This window comes from Phaeoacremonium minimum (assembly GCF_000392275.1).
Source record: "Phaeoacremonium minimum UCRPA7 unplaced genomic scaffold PA7_03_scaffold_265, whole genome shotgun sequence".
Classification (NCBI taxonomy): Eukaryota; Fungi; Ascomycota; class Sordariomycetes; order Togniniales; family Togniniaceae; genus Phaeoacremonium; species Phaeoacremonium minimum.
Window position 1 is genome coordinate 83079 of NW_006921170.1, and position 26637 is coordinate 109715.

Below are 26637 nucleotides of genomic sequence, written 5' to 3' on the forward strand. Positions count from 1 at the left end.
CAGGTACACGCCGCGTGGCACAATCGACAACGAAAAGGCCACCAAGAGATGGTATGAGGAGCATAATAGGGCTGTGATGAATGCAATGCCTGCAGATAGGCATTTGGTGTTCAATGCGAAGCAAGGGTGGGAGCCTCTGTGCCGGTTCTTGCGGAAGACGATACCTGATACACCATATCCGAGGGTATTTGAAAAGAAAGAATACCTACACGGCATCACTACGCGGCGGGCCATTAAAAGATCAAAACGACGAAAAAGACTGGCGATTTTTAGTCTTGCATTGATTACCTTAATTGCAGTATCACGATTCGGGGGAATGCTCGGACGGCGGTGGCCATAGGTTGTAAGTAAATCATGTCTAGATCAACAACGATCAAAGAGCCGCATCGTCCACAACGGTGTACAATGTACAGCAAAACTTCTATATACTCTTTGGAACTGTTCTATACTATCGTGCGGCTGCTCTTCCGCCGATCTGGATTGGCAAATGCTATCTGCCGTAACCTAAACGAGCGATGAGGCTCCTTGACTTCAAGCTCACTTTGAGCGGAAGCGGGCATCCTCATAGCCTTGCTCGATTTGCCGAAGATGGTGTTCTCGGCACTCGACTTGGATAGAGTTGTCGAGGCAGAAAGAGTGCCCATTCTGTCATTATTACCTCCTTCTCCTCTCCTCACTGACAAGTAGAAGAAGTCATGGATGAAAGACGAACCCAGATCTCGTGGTTGGCCATTGTCTGTCCAGTATCGCTCCTCGCTCAATTCCCTGCTCAGGTGCTTCCGGAAATATCGATCTTGCCAAACCCACCAACCGCGCCAGAAACAGAGAATGGCGATGGTGAGGGGAAGCGTGGTTGCCCAGTAGACCCAGAAGCGACTGCTCACGATGGGATGCTTGTCGTTCACCGAGCCACTGCTATTGTTATCGTCCGAAGTGTCAATGTCCTGCCAGTCGAACATTGAGACGCCGAAGAGCGTGCCGATAAACTCGCCCGGGAGGAATATGGCGGTGATGACAGCGAGAGCCTTCATCGATGAGCTGTCGCGTGAACTAGCCACCGCCATTCGTGCGTTAAGATTGTTGTCTTCTTGTGCCATCTTACTATATATCTGCGCAACGACAATGTTAGCACCGAGGTGTGATCCGGCATTCCAGTCAAGAGACTCACAATGTCGATCTGTGCCTTGCACCTCAACTCTAGCATGACTCGTTCGGTACCAAGCGCCATGCACAATTGTAAGAGACCTTCTAGGTACTGCCGAATTTCATGCCAATGACTGCTCATTGGGTTCTCGAGAATGCGCGCACGCAATAATGTGGTGCCAACTCGTCCGCGGGCGGATAGGGGAACTGGAACGTCAAGAGGCGGTCCAGTTTCGTCGTCATCCTGCATGACGGCATCAAGCGCATCTCCAGCATCCAGCAGAATCTTGACGGCACGCTCCATCCATCTGATAGTATCTAACAGGCGGATTGATCTCTTTAGGACGTCATGGGCGTTCTTCATAAGTTCTGTCGTCTTCTTTGGCATGGCCTGCGGGCCAACAAGGCTAGGGCTTCTCGAAAAGCTCAAACGCCCCCGTGTGCGGCCTTCATAGGCGTGGAAGCCAGCCATGTTACTCACGTCAGCTTCGACGACTGTCACCTCGACGTTGTTCTCGGCAATAGCCTCCTCAGTGCGGGCAAATTGTGCCTGCAGCAGAACGACAGGAGTGGCCAATGGATGTGACCAATGCGATCTACAGGCTTCCATCCGCTCACCGTACTCATCGAGCTCATCAACAGCATGGTGGTACGGGTCGAAGGACTGACGGATGAAGGCGGTTGTTGTGCGATCAGGAATGCTGTAAGTCATTGAAAGGAAGTCAAACGGCGCTCTGGGATCAGCAGAGAATGAGAGCACAATGCCTGTTGAACCGTTAGACAAGATATGCCATCTACTCTAGCTAGAGGCGTATGCCCACAATCTGTCACGTACTCAACTTCTCATGTCGCCTGTCCCAGAACATGGATTCGGAGGTGGTGCGACGGACATACTGGAGGGTGGCAGGGTGGAGATGCAGCAGCTCAAAGTCGCTATCCGTGATGCTCAATCCATCGCGGCTGCCATCTTCTGACCTGACTCTGCGTCGACAAATTCTGTGCGACCGTCAGCATAGGACGTCGGTGTGGAACATTCTGAGAGCCTGACATCTGACGAACTTTGCCTTCTAAGGCCTCGTCTGGCGATGTTTGCGCCTTGAACTGGCCCTGGAAATCAATTAAAAACGGCTCAATGCTGGATAGAAAGTGGCTCCCTCAACCTTGACATCTAGCGCATGGTCTTCTCGCAGCGCTAGGTGAAGAAGGCGCTCTCCAGAGGCCTCCTCGGAGAGGATGCGATGGCTGATGTGCCTCTGCTTTGATAAGCTTGGCTGACCGTCTTTGCTAGGCTCAGACACCCTGAAGACGGCGTACTCGTGGTATTCCAGGAGTGAAGAGCTCTGATGCAGCAGGATATCCCCTTGCAGCGTCCGGGTGTCGAAGAGAAAGAGGTCGGAGCGGTGAGGCGGCGGAGGGGCGCCGCCAGGGCTGGCCATCGTCAATCAAGCTTCGGCGGCGGCGGCCGTTCCCGCTCATACGCACGTGGCGCTCGGTTTGTTCCTCACAACATTGACGGAGAGTTCTGAGGCAGCGATACCGAGGCTGAAGAGGTGACTGGCAAGCGGGAGTCAATAGCTTCAACTTGAGTAGAGTTGAACCTTACGAGTGTGCTGACCTTAGCATTGGCTACCGACCGTCCCTCCTGGATAGCAATCAGGAGGCAGGTGAAAATAATTATCCAATTCGCCTGGGGCGAGAAGAAAACAGCATCATTGGGGGCCGAGCTTTGCTCTTCTTTCTTCAGAAGAGCCCCATGGGCTAAGGTTGAACCCCCTCTTCCACTCCACCCGCGCGCAGCAGCATGACAGGGGTTCTGTTGTGGTCTGTGGTTTGTTGGAGTTAATTCGAACTTCATCTGCGGTTTCGTTGGCTTCCCGAAGGATCGGCCAGACAAGCGAGGTGGGTCGCCTGCTCAGCGCTCGCGTGCTGTTTGTTTGTGGTGTGTGGGTGTGACGGATGATGACTTGGCACTATTGGCAGCGCTTTGGTGCAGATCTTGGGTCGCCGAATCAGGCCCAAAACCAACTGATGGGGTAGTTCAGGTTGGCACTGCATCCTCGGCTCCTCCAACACCTGTCATGACACTGCGAGCTGATTCTCGAACTGATGCCGGGAGGCTTACCTGCTGCTCTCTTCAGGTATTTGTGGACTTCGTATCTGCCATGGAAACTCGAGTTGTTTCTGTGAGTGTTGGATTAGGTAAGTCAAGCAACTACTTTTGGATAGTGCCTAGTCTAGGTAGGTGCCTTTCTCATGGAAATGGAAGGAGCCTCAGAGGTTCTTCCTATCGCCATCTTCAGGCAGATGGAAATTGCGTTTTGAAAACAAACAAACACAAACACTTCCGTCGTCTTCTTTGACTTCATTTACTGAGTGCAGCATTCCGTGACGGGGTTGTCACCGCACAACTGTCTGCCTGCCTTACCAGGGTCCGAGTTTGACAGCAAAAACACAAGTTGCCCATCCATTCCTCGCTGGATGGAACACCATCTCGCCTGGCCGCCGCGCAACTTGATTCGGCGAGACTGGCGCATCGGCTGTTCGAGGAGGTGCTTGTTGTTTGTGCCGGGCCATAATTCAGCAGTAGGACATCGTCAACCCACTGCTAACCATCATGGCGTCAACTTTCTCTATAAAACGCCACGGCTTTCACAGCACGAGCAGCAGCGCCTCCACGCCGACAAGCCATCCAACGCTGTCCACTTTGGCATACGAGATCTGTCACATGATCCTTGCAAGCCCGATCCTAGACAATCAGGATAGAAAGGCTGTCCGTCTCTCATGCCGACACCTAGAGGGCATGTGTACGGATCTTATTTTTCAGAAAATAGCCCTGAGCACCCTCACCTTAGACCGCGACGCTTTCATCAACATCACAAAACAGCCACGACTTGCCCAGCATGTGAGACAACTGATTTGGTACGAAGTACCCAGAAATGATCAATTCCGCTTGTTCAGACAGATTCGCGGACTTGACGAGAGCAATCCCGACATCGTAGACGACGATATCGAAGGCATCATACCCATTCTCCACGCATTGATATCGGACTGTTTCTGGTTGCCAGCAGAGCCTACCGTTTCTGACACAGTCAAGCTGGAAGAGACCAAAGTTGTGCGACGTGATGCTATCTCCCAATTCAGCCCTTTCTTCTCGGATGCGCTGGTTAGCATGCCCAACCTCAGATGCTTCATAAGTGAACCCATACCGCCACACCGAAAAGTCACCAAGAATGGTTATGCAATCACCGCCGACATCCTGTACTCGCAGTCGACGTGCAATAGTGACGATGATGTCATGTCAAATGACGGACTCTTCAACTTTCTCTTACCGGCCATGGCGAATTCAAGCTCAAAAGTTGAGGTTTTCCGCTGGGTAGACCAATACGCCCTGCAAACAATCGACAATATCCGAGAGACGCCACCGATAACATGCAGCCTAACCTCCATTGACCTGTGCCTCACATGGGCAGGTCCGAGATCGTGGGATAGAATCGGTGACCTACAGATGGCGCGATGTCGAAAGTGGCTGCACTCCGCAACTGCACTCAGGGATCTTAAATTATCCCACGAATATGATTTGAGCGGTGGACTATCGAAGTACGACGCCATCAACCCATTGTCGTTATTCTACGGCTTTGATCCTATCAGCCTCCATGACATGATTGCTTTTCTTTTTGAGGAAAACCCTGCCGACGCGTTCTACTCGTGGTTGCGAAGCAAGTCACAGGGGTGGTACACCCCTTGGCCACAGCTCCTATCCCTGACCTTGGAGGGGTTTCAAATTCACAACTATCTTGACCTTTTCATGAAACAGCACTCATCCACGATACGCCATTTGCATTTGGAGCATTGTGAGGTCACTGTCAGCATGATCAATAGATGGTCCAAAATGTCGGGTCTGAAACTAGACTGCATCGACTTGAAAGATGCTCATCCTCGTCTTGATCTCTCAGTCGAAACCATGCTGGAATACATCAACGCCAAAGTTATGGACTCGAATCTTCTCGCACCCATTGAGGACTTTTTGGATCTTTGCGTGATTTCAACTCAGCAAAGCGGTCATGGATGCAACTTGGGTGTGATATTTGACCTCAGCGAAGAACCTGACGAAGATTCGTATCCAGCTGACGACATCCTTGGAGATACAGTTGTGAATCTTGGTGATCATGACGCGAACTGGGGCAGCGGTCCTTTCTGGATGTATGGCGTATTCACTGTACAAAACAAACATGACCCGGAGGGCGAGATGTTCATGTGGCAGGTTCCGCATGGAACCCCCCATGCTCTACCGACTGAGATCTGGAAATTCACAAACCGTGACGGGGAGGTTGCCTATGGATGGGAGCCTTTGGAGTGGTTCGAAGACTGGGATTTGGCCTTTGGTGATCGGGCAGAACCAACCCCATACGGCCCTTGGTCTGACCCAATTCGCCATCGTATCAACCTTGTGGCCCCACTCCCTGAGCAGGATATCCCCGATGGGGCAGTCCAGTGGTCCTGGGAAGAACGGCATGCAGTGCGTAATGCTTTGAGAGATTGTACGCCCTCTTGGTGGTGGTCTTACTGAAGAATACGTTTCGTTTAGTCATCACCGTGAATAAAGACAGCAATAGAATGAAAGCTTTAGCTAGAATTTAGCTATTCTCACAGTACACTTCTCTGAACCTCAGCTTTGAGATCTCTTGAGCTCAACCCAACCATATACGTGAACGTTCCTTCGGGTACTACCCATTGTCCCATATCCGTGTCCCAGAAGCTAAGATCACGTCGCATTGACTGGAATGTCACTTGCCTAGCCTCCCCTGGATCGAGGAATACCTTCTCGAAGCCTCTCAACACCTTGACCGGTGTTCCGCTAGGGGTTGTATCTTGAGGGAACGACACATACAGCTGTGGCACAGCATATCCGGCTCTATCGCCTATGTTCTTTACTTGAACCGTCGTCGATGAGATGTTGGTCCAAAGATCAACCAAGCCACCTGGTGCAATGCCTTTGGCTGAATCTGGCATTGGCTGCAAACTTGCCGAGACCTGGACATCGAGGTTGGTGATCTCAAATGTTGTGTAGCCTAAACCATACCCGAACTCGTATAGAGGCTCGATATTCTCAGCATCATATCGCCGGTAATCGATTAACAACCTTTCCACAAAATCCGACTGCCAAGAACCTGCGTCTGTCACCGGTTCTGTCAGGTTCACAATGCTCGGACCAGATTGCGAGACATCCCGTGGAATCGTGTAGGGCAAACGGCCAGATGGCTCAGCGTCGCCCCAGAGAACATCCACAATCGAATTGCCCGTCTCCTCTCCGGGGTAATGCGCCGCCAAGATGGCAGTCACGTTTTCGTTGTCCGCCCACGGCATCAACACCACGCCCGGGCCGTGTGTTATGACAATGGTGTTGGTGCAGATCGCCGCGACGTTCTCGACAACAAGTGTTGCATTCCATTGGAGGTCGAGATCTTCTCTGTCGAGTCCTTCGGTCGCAAAGGCTTTCAAGAAAACTAGACATGCATCTGGGGTCGGGTAGAGACCGTTGAATTTCCCGGCAGCAAGGTAATTGTTATTAAGAATGAATTGAGCGCGTCCTCCAATTGATTCAACCTTGTGGCGAATGGCTTCCATTGGCTCAATCAGGCTGGTATGGCGCACACCACCGGAGCCGCCACCAACGTCGATAGTACCGACCTCGAAGCCCAAAGGGTTGGCTGTATCAACGTACGCCGAACCGTGGGCAGGATATGGTGCATCGTTGCCGAAGATACCAATGTCCAACTCTGATGTCAGAGGCAGCGCCTTGTTCACATTCTTCAACAAGACCGTTCCTGCAGCACCAATCTCTCGGATGAGATTGGCATGATCCCGTCGGACGTCGCGTGCTTCAACTTCAGGGAATGCGGCCGCATAAGGCGATCCAGGCCCAAATTGATAAGCGACCAATGCAGGTCCAGTTGCCGGATCAACTGTTGGAAAGTTTCTGTCCTGCTTGAGAAGAAAATACGGCGTGAGCACTCGTACTGTCATCTCATCAAGACGAGCTTCAGGCACGCTTCCGTTATTGACAGCTTCCAGTAAAAGATCACCGAAGTAACTCGCACCCACAGTACTCACGGGTCCTGGCATCTCAAGGTCCAACCCGGCTAGGGCTCCTTCAACAGTAGAATGCGTCGCATACCAGTCTGAAACGATGTATCCTCTGAAGCCAAGCTCATCCCTTGTGATATTTGTCAAAAGCTCCGAGTTTTCGCAGGAATAGACTTCATTCAGACGATTGTAAGAACACATTATGCTAGCTGTGCCCGCTTTGATAGCATTAGCGAACGGCCAGATATATAACTCGTGCAGTGTGCGATCATCAATATTAGAGGAAATGGCCTCGATGACGGTACCGTCGTCGGCTGTCGATGACGAACGTTGGGTTTCCTGCTCATTGCCGACGTAGTGTTTTGAACTGGCCTGGACACCAACAGACTGAACCCCACTGACAGCAGCACTCATAGCCTCGCCGGCGAGGAAGGGATCTGGGCCGAAGCCTTCCCAGTTTCTCCCTCCCGCCGCGTGGCGACCCATTGGTCCCGAAACCGGGCTATCATTCATATAAGCTGATGGCTGCAACCAGGAGTAAGCTCTGAATACTGACCCTAGATGAACATGTGCGCCTTTGTCTCTGAATTCTTGACCCATAGCTCGGCCTCGTAGATATATGAGTTCTCTGTCCCACGTGGCTGCAGTGGTAATCCCAGATGGGAAAACACTGACGCCATCCGCGCGGTTATACCCGGCTGGCCCATCTGAGAAGCATATGCCATCAAAACCTAAGCGCTCTATAGGCGAGATTCCTCCGACACAAGGGACAGTAAGTGTAGATGTACCATAGCCGCCGGTCACGAGCCCTATTTTCTCAGTGACATTGAGCTGCGAGACGAATGCGGCAGCCTTCCTGGAGGCGGTGTTCCAGCCAGCTGATAATATGTTAGCTTGATTACACTGACGATAGTTCGGGGTCATCACGAACAGCACGATGTCCCATTCCCCAGAGCTAACTGTTGAATGCTCGCGAAGGCTATCAGACTAAGAATTTGGACCTTTAACATGGTGGCTATGAGGTTTGAAAATCGACTCATCCCTCTCACTCATGAGTAAAAGAAGATCTCAAGGTTGTTCTTTCAACCGTTCTGTACTCTTGTGCAGGTTCTTATATAATGCGCCTGAGGAGCATCATGTACTTCACGGCAGAATCAACTACCTCTTTGACGCCACGATAGGTGCCAGCTAAGACGAACAGATGTCGAATCCCCGCAAGAAACTACAACACTAAAGTCTGGGGCCGGAGAAGGACCGAATTTGAATCGGATGGTAAATATTTTCTTTCATTCTAGGCTGAGTAATTCTTAATACAACCGTTGGTGATCTTGAACGATGTCGACACAAACCGGACGATGACCGAGTTTTGCACCGAATACGCGTATCCAGGTCACCTCACTAGTGCAGTCTCCCCCCGCAATTACCCCAGATCTTGATAGCTCGTCTGCATCGATGTTGGTCTAGAGCAATTGGATGATGAGTCTCGTCGGGATGAAGCTATCCCGCGCACTGGCTAGGAATGGTTGAAATGCTTCCATGCATGGCCAAGGTTGTGTTCGCAGCATGTTCAAAGCCCTCGGCAAATTAAATCTACCATCCTAAAGAAAAGGTGAAGACAAAACAAATGACAAAAGATGCAACGGATATGGACCAGCATCCATTGGATATTCTTCGATGAGTTCTGTCTATCAACCAAACAGAGACTAAAAAGAAGCTCTCAACCCGGATCAAGCGTGACATGCGTCCATATTGACCACTAATCAAACTGCAAGAGACTACCTAGGTGGGTAGGGCATGATTGCCAGTCTGCTGCTTATCTGTTTGTTCACACGATTTGAGTAGCGCAGGCCGCAGGCTTGTAACCCACTGATGCCCCGCTGGTGGTTCACGGTCATAGTGCGACGAGCCTCCTAGCACATATTGAGCTGTTCCGTAGACACGGAAGAGTAGTTTATATATAGACTGACCATAGCACTATATCTTAACTCTAGCTCATTGTAACTTGATGGCAACATACGAAAGACGGACTATAAGCCTTCTGTAAACTCGATACTGCATCCTCTAAATAATTGCTTAGTCGAAGACAGTGCATATAAGTTGGTTTGTGGTAAACAGGCAGAAGAAGCTAGGTCTATCATGTTGTATGTTTAGGGAGTTTATTACGATGCCGCAAGGGAAAGAAGCTTAAGTATCCGGAATTCTTGGAGGATGCATACGAATGCAAAAGCATTTCGAATGAATGATTTCGCACACAGTATTTGTCAAAAAAGGTTGCTGCCTTGGACTATGTAAATATCATGCGTATAAAGCGTATGGGATGGCATATGCGATCATCAGCCTCAATTGCTTCGTCAACATTCGTGACAAATCATCATTGCTTGCTCTCACTGCTGTCTTGCTGTGCTTGCTGTCGGACAAGCAGCCCTGCTAAGATTAGGGCTGTGGCTATGTTACGCTGTCCTGCGCAGCTCGTTAGCAGGATGAATACGCACCGGCGGTGCCCTAACAGTCACCACTAACGATCACGCGAATACGCGCGAACGATATCACCGTGCAGAGACTCCAAAGCCGTGCCCTCGCACTTCTTTAGCCGCAATACTCAGGATACGCAATGATGCAATTGAAAGGACCCCGGAAGCGGCGCCGCAAGTATGTTTGGGAAAGCTTGCGACTCGTCTGAACCTAGCGGGAGGCGAAAGAATGGTATAGGTTGAGTACATAAAGGCTTGACAACCATGGAAGAAATCACAATCACACTGCCATTGATCATAACTAGTTGTCCCTGCCCTCTCCTTGTCGCATCATCCGGCTTCATCTACAATTATTCTGCAACAATCCAGTAGTCAGGAAAGAAAATATGGCCGGTGTAGTCCTGTTCGTTGTGGCGATTGTGCTGTCGCGTCGATCGTTTGCAGCTCCAACAGCCAATACGACAGACAAGCAATGTCTTGATTTGGACGTACCGGTTTCCATCTCGGCCACCAACGCCAAGTTAGATACCCCCAGGGTTGACAGCAATATTGACGCGGTCGACTGGGTTTGGGACTCTTATACTTGGTCTCACAACGCGTCGGAACGGATGGTGGGTACCATCGCTATCAACACGACATATCATATCAGCGCCCAGCTGTGCGTTCCTACACAGGGAAGCGCCAAATCGGATATTCTACAGATTGCGTCCCCTGGCCTCGGGTGGGATAAGAGGTACTATTTCTTTGAGTTAAGACAGATATTGAAACTAACCTTGTGATTCTTCAGGTACTGGGATGTCCAAGCCGAGGGGTACAACTACGTCGATGCGGCTATCAGCGAAGGTTATTCGACCCTTATTTACGACCGTATCGGCACTGGGGACTCTTCGAGGCCTGACGCCTATGCCGATGTACAAGCTGCTTCGCAAGTAGAAGTACTCAAGGCGCTTACAGACCTAGCACGCAGTGGCGAGCTCACCAAGTCTTCCGAAATCAAATCGGAGACCAAGAGCTCTAAGCTGTGCTCGTACAAACCCAATAAGATTGTTCATGTAGGCCACTCCTTCGGATCTATCGTCACTGCTGGCTTGCTGGCGGCACATGGCGAAGTCAGCGATGGCGCTATTGTGACAGGCTTCGTCTATGGGCGGGAGATGTTCTTTACCACTCCCGTCGCGTACGGACTGGAATACGCTGCGGAAAACGATCCGGTCCGTTTTGGCGACCGCGGGTCCGGCTACGTGGTGCAGGGAACGCGGAGCAGCATCCAGCAGATATTCTTCAAAAAGGGGTCATTCGAGCCGGCGATGCTGGTGTATGCTGAGGAGGCCAAGCAGCCAGGCTCCGTGGGAGAGCTGCTTACAGGGGGGCAGGTGCTGGGGAAGCCAGCGCAGAAATTCAAGGGACCGCTGCAGGTTAGTTGAAACCGAGATGGTCCATGCTGTCCACCTATCCATTCCCGGCCTCGATAACTATCTCCTTGGATATTGGAGGAGTTCTTGCTGACAAAACACTCTCTGAAAGTTCTTCCTTGGCGAGTATGACGACGCGATGTGCGGTGGTGACTGCAACGACCAGATTGACCTGCCGGAGGTGCTCGAGAGCCTCTATCCCCACGCAACAAACATATCGATCTATCTTCAGCCTGCAACAGGCCACGGCCTGACACTCTCTACGAATGCCACCGCAGGCTACAAGGTCATGTTTTCCTTTCTGAAAGCATACGGCCTGTAAATGCCGGTGAGCGTTGAGTCAACGGGGGCTCATTGAGGTAGTTGGAGGTTGATACTCGGTAGGGCTTCGCTACGTCTTCAGACACCTTTGACTTGACCTGTAGCGAGTTTACAAGTCTATGAGGGTCAACCTTTTATGGCTGCAGTAGGAGGAGACATGTACACGTGCTGCACATACATGCTTGCACATTACCTAATTAGCATGGCTGGGAGTTCGGGAGGATAGAGTAGACACGGTCTTCGACAGAATCTTGTTAAAATTAATGTATAATAGACTGACTACTAGATCTTGAGCTTCCCGACCACTATGTGAAGAAAAGGATGCCCTGTACTAGACCTATGTAATGAGCCTCGTGCTGGCGGGGAATACCGCACATAGCCTGCGTTTCAGTGGCCCGGCTAAGAAAGACCGATCTTGTCGTAGTGGCTTCAGTGGAGACCCGGTAGAGCGAGAAAAGTCTGCGGTCACTAAGCGACCTACCTACTCGACCAGTACAGTACCATAAGCTACGATACCGGCAAAATGGTCAATCATCTCGTCCAATCAGGACACACATCTCTCGTAGTATAGTGGTTAGTATGGAAGCTTGTCACGCTTCAGACCCGGGCTCGATCCCCGGCGAGAGAGAGATTTCTTTATTTTTCTGTCTTTTTTTTTATCCATCCGGAGCCTTCACCTACGGTCGTCTAGATAGTTATAACGTCTCTCAGGCGCCTGGCCACTTTTTATTAGCGTCTCGGTGCGTCGCTCGTCTGGAAAAGAGGGGTTGACTGGCCTGTTATCAGAAGGAAGTACTCGATAAGCTTTCCCGACGGCTGTTCAAAAGGTTGTCTTTACCAGACGTAACAGTCAACCGCCCAAATGCCCTCATTTCTCCACCTCTAATCGGAAAGAATCTGCATGAGGATCTCAGTACCGTAACGTTACTCGGCCATATCTGCGGGGCTTGCGAGATCTGAGTATACAACATTTGAAGCTTCACATCATGTGCATGGAGAGAGAAACATCCATTGCCATGCCATGTTCACCTCGTGGTGTTATAGGCAACACACACTGGAATAACAACAAAGAGTCGCGTGTAAGCGTGCAAGTATATCAATATGCGGCTATTAAGCCTGGCGCTTGGGTTAACTGCTTCAGGTACGGGTCAGTGGATTGACTAAGATGGATAGTATGATGCTAAAGCAATCGTAGCATGTGCATTGCGAGACTTAGTCGGCGTTCCCACAGTGCCGTTCAGCATATCCGATGAGAGGCATTATTCCCTACGAAAGGTCCATACCATCGTGGTAGACTCACGATATAGTGACGTCGTTGACAGTGAGGGCGAGACACTTATACCTCCTACATTATACGAATTTGCGACGATATTTGCGGCCGACCTCGGAGATGTGCTAGGCATTGCTGCAACTGTAGTGAACGGATCCAGCCCTAGCCATAGCGGAGTGTTCTTCACACTTGGGTTTGCTGGTGACTACCTCGACGCGGCTGGGCGGGAAACGTCTGAAGGTTACAGCTTGATCGTGAACTCTTCAGGTCTCATCATCACAGGAGCCAGTCCTTTAGGTGTTTGGTGGGGAACAAGAACGGTCCTACAACAGGCAATTCTTCATGATGGCCTCATTCCGTATGGTTCTGGAGCCGACTCTCCCGGCTGGGGCGTTCGCGGTCAGATGCTCGATGCCGGACGACATTTCTACCCAAAGGACTTTCTCATTGAATTGTGTGCATACATGTCCTTTTTCAAGCAAAATACGTTCCATCTCCATCTGAGCGATAATCTGTACAACAACCCCAACAACACCAAGGAACAGTCATTGGAGGTATATGCGAGATTCCGTCTGTGGTCGGACTCTGAGGCGGTAGCCGGCTTGAACAAACACAGGAATGAATCATACACCCGTGACGAGTTTGACGAAATTCAAGCAGCATGCGCCGCCCGCGGAGTTACGGTTCTTCCAGAGATTGAAGCACCTGGCCACGCTCTTGTGATCGTACAGTGGAAACCGCAAATCGGATACGACGAGGATCTTAGTCTCTTGAATATCACACACCCTGAGACTATTCCGACGATGAAGACCATTTGGGGAGAATCCTTGCCCTGGTTCCACTCGAAGACGGTCTCAATAGGCGCTGATGAGTATACTGGAGCAGCTACGGATTACAATGATTTTGTGAACGAGATGGATAGCTACATTGGTGCTACATCTAATAAGTCGATTCGTATTTGGGGCACATTCCCGCCGGTTTACAGCGAGACATACAACAATATCTACCAGAACGTCTCAATCCAGCATTGGGAATTCTTCGAAGACGATCCATACTTTGACTATATCTTGAACAACTATTCTGTTGTCAATTCCAACGATGATTTCTATATCGTGAACAAGTGGGGGATATATCCTGCCACAATCAACCTGACCAAAACCTTCTACGGATCGCCCGATCGGTCCTTCTGGCGTCCATTCATCTTTGATCAGAGTAATGCGACACGAAACCCAGCTGAGACCAATGCACTTGTTTTAGGTGCCATTGAGCCATTATGGAATGATTATGGGCCCAATGCTTCTGTGTATTCTGAGGCATACTACGCGTGGCGTGCGGGAATTCCTGCCCTGGCCGATAAACAATGGGGTGGCAATTTGTCAGAGCAAGATTACTATTCTGCCTTTGCAGTCCTCCAACACTTTATACCAGGTCAGAACCTGGACCGCGCTATCTGTTCCCTGTCTGATATCATCTTCAACTATACATTTCACGACGGCTTTTTTGAAGATTCGTCGCCTAACAACTACACTCCGAACGCGAACTGCCTGGATACAGAAGAGGTTTCTGTAAAGATCAGTTCTGAGTGCGCACTCATCACACCTCTCGAATCAAAAGGCAGGAATTACACACTTTCCCTATCGCTCAAGGTAACAAGTCTCGAGGATATAACGAACGCGACACTGGTGTCAGGGCCTGACTCGAGCCTGATGCTCACGCCGAACATCACTCTCTTTGCATCTGGTAATTACTACAGCTTGAATTCTTCCCTGCCTCTGAATGAATGGGTCGACGTCCGCCTAATTGGTCGAGGCAATAGGACGTTTGCCTCGGTGATTTCAGAAAATGGTGGAGTCCTTGTAGACGAAGAGGAGTTTACGACCAAGATGGGCATAAATGGCCAATATTATCATTGGGCTGAAATGGGTATAGAAGCACCTTTGAAGCAAGTTGGTGGAAGTAAATGCGGGTGGCGTGGCGCACTGAAAGCCATGAGCCTCTTGTCAAAAGCCGAAGAGATCAACAGTGATAGGCTTGTTGAGGTTGAGACGACACCCGAAACCTTGTGATTTACATATCTAGAACGCCCTCGTAGAACAAACATCACACAATAACGGTAATTCGGAATATTGAATAACGTATAATCATTTTTGGATCTAAAATATGTATGACTCTAGACTGTTCGTTAGACTCTCCGTATTTGGTGGAAATCAATGAGCCAGGTGGGGTAGTGAGCCCAATGATTAGAGTGCACTCTACCACATCAACGCTCCCATCCCGATATATACAACCCATGCACCTAGAGCTACGATCAATATCCAAAGACCCACTGCTTTAAGCACAACCCCTTTGAAGATCTTGTCTGCTGCGACAGCATCATTTAGGTGTGGAAATGGGACTTGCGGAACAGGGACGCCCAGAATATCACAGAAGGGCGTCCAGCCCTGTTTTAGGTCGACAAAATGAAGACGGTGCTCGGGAACCACTCGCTTAACATATTCAATGTGCTGGTCATACATGTCTACGAATCCAATATTAGACTTCACTGTTGAAAGGTTTCTCGGTGACATGATGATCGTCTTACCCTCACAGAAGCTCATACCGTACAACTCCATATTTCTATACACAGGAGTCAGTCTTTACCATTCCATAGCTCGAAAGTATTCAGCTTATAACAAACCTGTCATCAAACATGGCCATGCAAGGAGGAAACCACCTCCACCCAGGACATGGCCATAGGAGCAAGTCCAACCACCAGATAGATGCGTTATTGGTGACTGGCTCCAGGCTTTTCCACCACTTCGCTTTGTCTCGCGTCACACAAATAACAACGGCTTCCGGATATAATTCGCAAAGTTCTTCAATGAATGAACAACCTGGCGAATCGCATATGGACACAAACCCCGCGGTTATCTCACTAAGGATCTTCATGCAGCGTGATTTATCATTGCGATACTTGAAGAGCTCAAATATTGATTTCACGTGAGCTATAAGTGTGTTATCGTTCATGTGAGCAGTTCATCTTCTCGATTCGTTAGGAGAGGTGAGTGTTTACCATCGCTAGCCCCTATCATTTGAGAGCCACCGTGATGTACCGGGCCGTTGAGAAGTGTTTCCATAGCTAAGGCAAATGTGGAAGTTCCTGTACGCGAGTACCCTGCTCCTATTACTTGCATCCTGCGAGTGCGATCCCTTGGGACGGACGGTGTCACTCCCATAATGACAATCAGTTATGAGAAGACGGGGTTTGAGATTTCGAGTGCAAAGATGAGAGAAGCAGCCACTAAGCACGAAAGCATTGATGGGAAGACTTGAACAGTTTATGGACATGCCATCTCGTCGTTCATTTACCGTTCTTCTGAACTATAGAGGGCCCTCTTGCACGAATTGAATTGATAAGCACTAGTCGCTAAAAATTGTGTCGTATGCATGGCAGAAACCACTTCATGTTGATTGCTATCTCGCTGGAGGTTGCTTAGAGCCATAATCATAGGCCAAATGAGATTTCTGTCACCCTAGTATAAAGAAAGGCGTGCATGTTGGAAGGCTAATCTGCGTCAAATAGGCTATCTGGGGTGCAGGTGTTGCGACCTAAAGTAAGAACGAGCGAGAAATCTGACTAAGATTTCGTAGATTGTTTTCATGATACGATTGCCGTTGACCACACTAGCGACGGCGGTGACGTTAATCGCCAACCGGAGCAAGTTGTGGTTTGATGATCTCCAGAAGAAATTGCAAACGAGCGGTGACTTATCAAGATCTGCTGACAACTCTTTGACCTAGTTTCACAATCTGGCTTGTTAGACAGTTCACCATTGTTGGCGGGCAATGGTTATCCCAAGCTCTTGATTGGACTATCCGTCTCATTGTATAATTTACAAGATCTTCTATCTTCTAGCGCGAAATAATCTTCTTCAGTGACAAGAGCCATGTAGTCTAAGTGATAAAGGCTGGATTGGATTAGTCGCTAGAACACTCTTGTTTGCAGCCTGGGTGCTTTGCGGAACATCTAGTGCCGGGTTTCTCTCGAAGAAGTCGGCAGGCTAAAATAGTTAGCAAATCTCTCGAGACTCAAAACTAAGCTTCTAGTGACGATAAACAGTCTGCTGGAAGTGTGATTGTATATGGTTCCTGAAGCAAGAAAATACGAACCTTGAGGCTTATTGTTGAGATCTCGGATGGCATGACTGGGAAGTCTTCAACACGAGGATTGTGTGTCATGCCGAATGTTAACCAAACAACTAGATCCTCGTTTCGTACGCCTTCAGCCCGTGCAGCATAGTCGGCAAGGCCATCCTTTTCCATGAGACTCTGATTTGTCCATTTTCCGCCTGCCCACAAGTCACCGTCGCGATATTTCGTGACCCATAGATGGTGTTCTGCGAATTTGGCTCGTCGTCTCACAACGCTCTCCTGCCCAGCTAGCAAGAGTTGGCATGGCTGCGGTACAATCTTATAACCAACAGGGTTAGTAGATATGGGGTTCTTGACATCCTCATTCACAATCTTGAAGACCCTATTTGCCTCTGGTTTCGCATCAGCAAAGCCTGACGTCTCGACAGGTGTCTTGATTATACGCCACGCGTTTGCGTAGGGATTTTCCTCCTCGGAATATGGTACCGCAACACTTTCTTCCATAATCACACTATTCTTTGATCCGTCAAGCATCGGGTCGATACGTAAACTGAACAAATGTTGGTGGTTGGGAGCCAGGACACCAGGAGCGACGATATTCCCCCAATCACTTGTCTTTCCTGGATCTATCAGCTGAGTGCTCAGTATGCCCGTTGCGCGAGTCTCAAGTTCGACATTCCCGTTTTGCATGAAGCACCAAGCAAAGATATATTCGTAGTTTCCAACGGTGATAATAGTCTGCAAGATGAGGTTGCGAGCCCGAACCAGTGCTGGATTTTTGGTTCTAGCGTTGGTATGTTTCCATCCCACGCCGCCGTCTTGTTCATGTAGACAAATCACATTCTCAGTAGCTATAGGCTCACCATCTTCGCCATTGAGCCAACCACTGAAATAATGAATTGTGCCCAAGCAATCACACCCAAGAGATAAACTGTTTGCAGTGCTACCAGCACCTGCGTCTCCCAGGTCGAAAGCTTGTTTTCGGTGCACCGGAGATCTTGGATCTTTTGAAAAGGTCAGTACACTCCTGACGATATGACCAGAGTATCCTCACCTCCATATGGAACCGTCATTTCGCTGATGCTAAGTCGATAGAATACTGGCCGTCCATCAAATCGTATATCATGTACTGTCATGCCCTCACGATAGTTGAATCCGACCCGGAACCGCCACTTCTGCCACGAGACACAATTTCCATCCGTAACATCGAAGCTCGGTCCTTCGGGCTGAACAACGTGCAACGGTTTGAGATCCTGCCTTGGAGGTGGGAGCAGATCGGGATAATACTCCCCAGGCACGCAGTGTGCCATTGGCTCGTCACCGGCCGTGTCATATTTGAGACCGTCTTCCTTTCCGCCAGTGGCGATCTTATCCACGGCGATCATTCTGCCCTCAAAGATGTCGTATCTGGGAGAGATGGGAAGAGGATATGCGTATTGGTTGCTGTCTGGGTGATTGCCTGGAGCGCGTGCATATAGCAGAGCTTGGATGAGCTTGTGCGTGTCCTCATTGCAGTCTCGATCCGTTCCATACATCCACTGAAAGTGTCAGCAGCCGTATGCTTGAGGGCATATACGGGAGTTACCTGCAGTATCTACTTGAATGACTGTGTCGGAAGGCATCTTTAGATCTTGAATGGCTTTTAAGACTAGAGGATCACTCAGAATTACCTCTCCTACTCTCTTTAGCTCTGCTCTACCATGCTGTAAGCATGCGATCATTTCTCGCTAGTCACGGAGACGAAAACCAGCGCCCGGCGCGTGCTAAAGCCAAGCTTACCTATCGTTGCTTCCATGCTGCCCCTTTTCTGCTTGGCTTCGGCTCACTTCTAGCCCAGTGGTCAGGTCTACAACACTTTCTGTCACGCGTCGCTCATTGTTGGCGCTCCAAATGCACGAGACGCATCTTGGAACGTAGGGCAAAGCTTCCGCACTGACGCCCGCAGCTTCAGCATCCAAGTATGGAAGAAGGAGCGATTTGGGAGGCTCTGCCAGTGAAATACTTTTAAATCTGATATTCAGATCTGGCTCCTGTGCAGCGACCAGCTTCTTCAGAATGGCACTAGCAGCACTCAACTCCGTATCTGTGAGAATGGACAGGGGATGCGGCCGCGTAGCAGGAGCTTCCTCGAATATAGTCATGTTGTAAGCGTTGCAATCGATTGAGCCGAGTTGCAATGACCGAGATCAAAATAGAGTCGTCATGGATTCTACCTCGATGAAGGGCTGAGCTTGGCATCTAATCTGAAGCTATCTGAAGTGGGGTTCAAGTTGGGTGCAACAGAGGGCCGAAGATCGGGTTTCACGGGGCGGCCAAGGCAAATCTGGGAACGCGATAGGAAGAATTGCCCGATCTTGGCTGGTACACGTGATGTGAACTCTTTACTAGGTAGTACGAGCTGTAAGGTACCTTTTTGTGGGCAAACTGAGCATGTGTAAAAGAGAAGGCAACTCATGGCGAGAGCTGCGTGTTGGAGCTGATACGTGGTGGGGAGGTACGACAGCCGGCCGTTGCCGAGATAAGTGCTATTCCCCGCCCCCTATGTTAGTGCAAGTACTTGCGGGGGCTTACCCCTTTCCCTAAAGGGCAAATCATCCCTGGCGAAGATAACCAAAACCCCAATTCAATGACAGCACAAAACCACGTTGAGTGAGACCCTCTGTCTGAGGCTTGTTACATTTTACAAATGGCGTTTTCGGTGTAGCATGTGGCCGATATTCAATAGCTTCTTCTTTAAAATACATGTATAGTGCCCAGGCGCTGGGCACGGCACTCCAGGGGTAAAGCTCATGGATGAGCTGTGAATATATCTGTGTTCAGGGCATAGCTAGCTCTGTTCCTTGAGAATCTCGTCTATAATTCTCGTGACTGCTAGAACATCCTCATCTTGGTACCGTTTCCCAGCTATCTGCAATGGAATTTGCACACCATCAAACAGCTCTGGTTTATCTGAGGATCAAGTTAGCACGGGAGCTTCTTCCTCAAGCTATGAGCATTGGGCGGCACTTACAAGCTTCCCATTCACTCTTGTCATCTTCGTTTCTCGGCACGTAGTTGATATCCCGCTTATCAAGCTCAGTTTTTACTGAGATATTGCTCGGAAAAACGCATGAAGGCATATCCAAGATGTTCCAGATCGCGGTGTAATTCCAATACTTCGCTCCGCCTTGGAGCACACCTGCTCCAACATATGCAGGACACAAGATGAAATCGACTTGGCGATCTATCATTAACGCATTGTACTCGCGGCGGTATTTCTCGCGCTCGTAGTTTAGTTGCCAGTTGTCGAATACAGTGAGGGGAATTTTGCCTGATTTGAGCGCAAAGTCGAATGCATGTTGCGTGAGTGGCAGAACGGGCTCACCAGTCTTCTCAAACTCCAGAATGTATCTCTTGCCACCATCAGGGAAATATAAGGGGGCCTGGAGCGTCAGTTAGCTGCGGCAGGAAACCAACAAAACACATTCGTACAATGATATCCCAGCCTTTTTGGTGCTCGAAAGGCTCCCAGTCGACAACGTTGATCCCCGCTTGCTTCAGCCTTTCAACCGCAAAAGAAAGAGCTCGCAATACCGGGGGATGCGGCCTGACAATTCTATATATGGTCAGTACCAAGGTAACCGCTTGGAGCTTCCTTTGCTCACGAGAAGGACTTACCCGTCATCCCACATTACACCAATAGTAAAGTTCTCAGGCTTGGCTGATTTCCACGGTATGGGCATGAGACTGGTTTCAAACTCCCACGGCTTTTGGTCTATGATCGCCTTCATCCACACCTCAAGATCCTGAACACTCTGTCCAAGAGGACCGGTCACTCCACGGATACTTTCTTGTCCTACAATCATGCCTGCATTCCCCAGATTTGGTATCCTTAATGCTGTCGGACGCAACCCGTATACTCCATTGAATGCAGCGGGAATGCGTATGCTTCCTCCAATATCAGTACCCACGCCAAGCACCGCGCACTTGCTGCCAATAGAAGCTCCTTCGCCGCCCGATGAACCCCCTGGAGAGAGCAAAAGGTGCGATGGATTCAAAGTTTTTCCGGTGATGTTATTTTCACAGTCAAGGTGCTTGGCTACAGTTAGTCATTGTACTCTTAGGTTCGGCATGCCTAAAAGATAACAAGGCGTATACCATTAATGACTGGGGCTGATTCGTTCGAACATGGATGACAGCTCCAGCTTGTCTCAGTAGTCGTATGACATGTGCATCTTCAAGGGGGACCGGATTATCGATGAAACTAACAAACCCGGCGTGGGTGATCCGTCCAGCCATGCCGATGTGTTCCTATATAGCACTGTCTGTCAGAGACGAAACTCTGTCTGCGCAGATGATGAAGATACTGGCTGACCTTGATAGAAATGGGAACGCCATGAAGAGGGCCTGTCAACTCCCCAGTCGACTTGAAATGTTCGTCCAATTGGTTGGCAGTTTCGAGAGCGGCATCTGTAAGAAATTCAGTGGCAAAGTTGGTCTTTCTAGGTCAGCAATGTGCCTATAATTAGGTATCAAACATTGGAGATCCAACTCACGAGTTGCTGCATGATAGTTGCTCGTTTCAAGAATGCGACAGTGACGTCTTTGACAGACCATTTCCCGGCTTTATATGCCTCTAATAGTCCAGCTACATTTTGTTCAGTCATTTGCAGTTCCTCGGTTGACAGCTTTCCTGATTCATATGGAACTTTGAGAACATTTCTTTGGGCTGCAGAAGGGAGCAAATTCGAGTCAAGGAGCCATTGCTTGGGAACGGACTCATCGCGTATATCGATGCATTTCTGGGCGAGTCGCCTCCAAGGACCAGTTGAACTCATGGTCAAGCAAGATTTAGCGATTCTTGGCCGAGTAGGCCTACGAAACGACGTTTTCGAATCTTCACGTCTACGAATGATGCAAGGTTGGCCACTAAGAGTCGATTGACTTGCAGAAACGGTGGTATTCTCTAAGATGTGATGACTGACTATCATGTTAAAGATGCTCGATAGAGCGGGCAAGCCTCCTGCCGCTTCTTATCGGTTTAGCGAAGGGCGGTTGGCGCTCGAGACTTATCCCCTAGTCAGCAACGCAGGCGGGGCCGAGGCTCATTTAAAACTCCCGATTCGGCACGGGAGTGGCCGTTATACGGGCTACGGAGTAACGGACACAAATCAGCTTGAATGGCCGTAATAGGTAAACATAATCCAATACAAGGTTTATGGAAGGATCGTGTCGGGTCTTGCTCAAGCTGTGCGCTATCCGTTCATATTCCCCACTCTTGTATATTGACTTCAGTTGCTTACCCATACTGCCGGAAGTAATGTTGAATGATAAGCTGCTGATCCCTCCGGACGTTTCCCGATCAGTGGAGCTGATAATATGGGGCCTTATCAACGAGGTCAATGTTACCTCACCAATAAGCGATGTTGTCAGGTTGAGCGACGTATCCCTGATGAGTATGATCCCGCGCTGATAGCAAAGATGATCGGGCACCGTGCACGATTTTCCGGGGCCTTGCATCGCGGATTGCCGCCAGGTGAAGCTTAAGGTCGGCCTGTATTTTCTATATCTACTATACTGTAACCGCATCTCCTCACCGCGCAGCGAGTGCCTCTTATTTCTCGCTTGTTATCGACACTTCCGCAGCTTCATTACCCATTTGTGTTGTCGAAAGAGGTTGACAAGATGGAAACTTTTGAGGAAGGCGTTGAGCACGGCGAACGCCTTCCGCCGGGGACAGTACACCTCGTTGATTTGGAAGGCAACATTGCCACGAAGCACGCTGAGGGCAAGAATCAAAACGATATTATCCTCGTCCCACGCCCCAGTGAAGACCCAGAGGACCCTTTGAATTGGTCTCTGCGCCGAAAGCTATTGGCAACGTCTTGCGTGGTAGTGTACACCATCATGCTTGCTATCCCATCGAGCGCAGTCTACTCGGTTGTAACGCCCATTCGAAAGGCAACTGGTCTCTCGTTAACGGACATCAACAATGGAACCGGTATCATGGTGAGATCTGACAATTTAGATGCAGCTCTCTAACATCCTCATTAACCTAGTCATAGTTCCTATTTTATGGATGGGGATGTATTATCTGGCAGCCTATTGCTCTACAGTACGGGAAGCGTCCAGCTTACCTCTTCTCACTCGTCACAAATATCATCATTCTGGCAACTGCACCTCTATGTACCACACGGCATACTTATCAGATGAATCGTATCCTCTTGGGTCTCTTCGGATCTCCTGTCGAGTCTCTTTGCGAGATTTCTATTACAGATATTGTGAGTTGCATGTTACGTTATCCCCGCCTAGATGCATAAGACATTAACGCGAGGACGTTTTCTTAGTGGTTTGCACACGAGCGGCCGAAATACATGGCTTGGTATGGATGGTCTCTGTCTTTGACCGGAAAACTGGCGCCTATGCTTTCTGGATTTATCAATGTTGGGATGGGCTGGAAGTGGACTCTGGTGAGACATAGTAGTCCAAGAGATGATGAAAACCCGACTGACGGATTCCAGTGGTGGTGCGCAATATGGAACGGTATAGCTCTGGTCTACTGCTTTTTCCTCATGGAAGAGACAAATTACGACCGAAAGCATGCTGTTGCACTACCTTCAGAAACCCCGCTTTCGACAACTTTGGAGAAAAAGCTAGGAGATGGAGAGCTGAATGTTGAGTCTGGGAGCGATGTCAAACATTCTAACATCGGAGTGAACCCTGCGCAAGGTGATGTAGAGCCTGGGCAGGCTCTGTGGCCACGTAAAACCTACTTGCAAAAGCTGTCTTTGAAAGACAAGCCGCGTCCAAACAGGCTCCTTGATGTCGCCATTGCACCTTTCAAGGGGTTTACCTATCCCGCAGTCGTATATGCAGGGTGAGGCATTTGACAACATATTAAGGTGGTCTGTACTGACAATGAGTCTAGGCTGATGTATGGAGCTAACAATCTTGTATGGTCCGGTACGCAAAATGCGACTGCAGGAACAGTTTATACAACACAATATGGATTTTCTACGGCTGGAGTCGCCGCAGCCTATGCTGGTGGAGTCTTGGGCACAATCATAGGGTAAGGTTTGATTCGCAGCGGATTGGTGGCGCATTCCTCGCAGCTGACCATTGTCTTCGCAGAGGTTATTACTCGGGCAAAGTTGGCCGCCTACTGACAGTAAAGCTTGCACGCCGCAACAATGGCATTTCTGAGCCCGAGCACACCTTGTATCTGTTTATTGCATCCATGTTCCTGGTGCCCTTCAGCATCTTGCTCTATGGTCTTGGTGTTACCTATCATATCCACTGGTTTGGGCTAGTCTTCTCGCAAACGACTCTGGCCATAAACAACGCACTATGTATTGCAGCTGCCCTGAACTACGCCATCGGTTCGTATCGAGAACTGAGTGGCGGTATCGTTATCACCTGCGTCCTCATCCGGAATACGATGTCCTTTGCCATCAACTACGGAATCACCCCCTGGCTGAACGCAATGGGTTACCGCAATACATACATCATTGTGGCAGCTATCGGTTTTGTGTGGAATGCTAGTCTCTTCGTGATGACGCGCTATGGGAGACAAATGCGCCAGGCGACTGCCGCAAGATACTGGAAAGACGTCGAGAAGGCTAGGGCTAAAGGTCTAAGCCACTGAGGGTTAACAGGAGTGATAAAGTTTAGAGCCTCCTGTCTACCCACCGAAGTGGAATGCCCAGTGCATGTGCCGCCCAGGCCTCGGTAAATCCAGGTACGCGGAACGGCATCTGTTTTAGAAGGGATCTGAATCGGTCTACTGCAATTAGCATTAGCGTACTACAAAAACATTCTCAAACACCCGCAGCTATGTTAGCCAGTGAGTGGAGGCCCCATTCCAATACCGAATCGGTGCAATTATGATGTGCGAGAGACTGCCGGCCGTACAGTACTATCACGCCTTCACTTGTGGGCCACACATCATCTTGCATGTGGGTAGAAAGTAAATTTTCCCCGCTCAGCACACCCGTGGTGTAGGTGCAGGGTGGTCATTTTCGATGAATGGTGTCAACGGGGACGGGACTGACGTGCTGGACCGGGCCCGCACTTCGGGACTATCACCAGTAGAATGATGACCGAACCTCAAACAGGGTCTGATGAGTGGGTTTATGCTCAACGACGTGATTTCGCGGTCGTGGAACATCTCATTTTTCATATAACTCCTCGAGTCTCAAGCCTGTGTAAGTCATTGACTTCTTCCAGTAAACGAGCTCAGAAATATTAGTCAGATCAGAAGCCCTAGACATGGCCGGCACGGCTGTAAAAGACCAGGCGGACCCCCTGAAGCTTAACGGGGTCCATATTCATGCCAAGGATCGAGGAGGCGAACATGAGTCCTTGGAGCAGAAGATATCAAGTCAAATTGAAACCATTCAATTCACATCTCCGCCGACTTCTGAACCCATCGCTACCTATCCTAAGTCTCGCATCGGCTTAATCGATCGCTTCGTGGACGAGCCTCGACCCCTGAGGGTTGCTGTGATTGGGGGTGGCCTTTCTGGAGTATTGGCTGGCATTTTACTTCCTGCAAAGGTGCCTGGTATACAATTGACAATATTTGAGAAAAACAACGATTTTGTGAGTGAATCTATCGTTGCAATCGATGCCAAGTCTGACAAGATATTAGGGAGGGACTTGGCTTGAAAATGTCTATCCCGGCGTTCGATGTGACATCCCTTCACACGTTTACCAGGCCACCTTCTCGCCAAATACTAATTGGTCAGACCAATTTGCTCCAGGGCATGAGATTAGAGCGTACTGGCAGTCGCAAGCCAAAAAGTACAACGTTTACCAATATGCAAAATTCGGCCAAAAGGTCGAGGCTGCAGACTGGGATGAACAAGAGGGCACCTGGTCACTCACTTTGCGAGATGTCACCACTGACGAGCTCCACGTTGAGAAGGCCGACTTTGTCCTGACATCGATTGGACGTTTCAATGCTTGGAAACTACCAGACTATCCTGGGATTTCCGAGTACAAAGGCCTCCTACGCCATGCTTCAAATTGGGATCCATCCTTTGACCCGGCTGGCAAGAGAGTCGCTGTGATCGGAAACGGCGCCAGTGGAATACAGCTTGTGGCAAATCTTCAACGCGTTGTATCCCATCTCGATCACTATGCTCGCAGCAAAACTTGGATTGCTGCATCTTGGGCAGGAGACGAACGGACACTAGAGCCACAACCTATTAGCGAAGACCAAAGGAAATCTTTCGATGATCCCAAAGTCTACCTGAAGTTTCGAAAAGAAGTGGAGGACAAGTACTGGAGAAGATTCCCAGCACATTTTAGAAATTCTGTGGCGAGTAAAGAGCTACGCGAGCGATTCATTGAAGTGATGAGCCAAAGACTTAAGAAGAAGCCATGGTTGGTCGATGAGATTGTCCCTGATTTCTCGCCAAGCTGTAGGCGGCTCACACCAGGTCCCGGATACCTTGAGGCTATTACGGAGGACAATGTCGACTATATTAGAACACCTATCAGTCGGTTTACTGAGACTGGTATAGAGACTGTGGATGGGCTGCAGCGAGACGTAGATGCTGTCTTTTGTGCAACTGGTGCCAATGGTGATATGGCCCCTCCATTTCCCATCCGGGCTCACGGTCGAGAACTTGGAGCTACTTGGCAACCTAATGGAGATCATGGCTTCCCATATACATATCTAGGTGCTGCAACTCCTGGCTTCCCTAACTTGCTGTTTGTCATGGGGCCAAATTCACTTGGCCAGGCTGGCACCGTTCCACACGGCGTGGAGGTTCAGTTAACCTACTACGCCAAAATACTCCGCAAAGCATCTCGAGAAGGC

General features: G+C 49.6%; 3 protein-coding genes across 3 annotated transcripts; 1 reads left to right on the top strand and 2 right to left on the bottom strand.

Annotated features, from left to right (window-relative positions):
• Nucleotides 1–443: 443 nt before the first annotated feature.
• Nucleotides 444–2766, bottom strand: UCRPA7_3214 (hypothetical protein; the record flags this gene model as incomplete). Its single annotated transcript, XM_007915767.1, has 6 exons — nt 444–1109; nt 1169–1908; nt 1979–2139; nt 2192–2250; nt 2622–2697; nt 2759–2766. The coding sequence occupies 6 exons, from the start codon at nt 2764–2766 to the stop codon at nt 444–446; spliced, it is 1710 nt and encodes a 569-aa protein (XP_007913958.1).
• Nucleotides 2767–5787: 3021 nt separating this feature from the next.
• On the bottom strand, nt 5788–7713 carry UCRPA7_3215 (putative beta-glucosidase 2 protein; the record flags this gene model as incomplete). The annotated part of the gene is made up of 1 exon (XM_007915792.1): nt 5788–7713. The coding sequence occupies one exon, from the start codon at nt 7711–7713 to the stop codon at nt 5788–5790; it is 1926 nt and encodes a 641-aa protein (XP_007913983.1).
• A 2593-nt stretch (nt 7714–10306) lies between these two features.
• On the top strand, nt 10307–11432 carry UCRPA7_3216 (hypothetical protein; the record flags this gene model as incomplete). The annotated part of the gene is made up of 3 exons (XM_007915779.1): nt 10307–10431; nt 10486–11113; nt 11223–11432. The coding sequence occupies 3 exons, from the start codon at nt 10307–10309 to the stop codon at nt 11430–11432; spliced, it is 963 nt and encodes a 320-aa protein (XP_007913970.1).
• Nucleotides 11433–26637: the final 15205 nt, after the last annotated feature.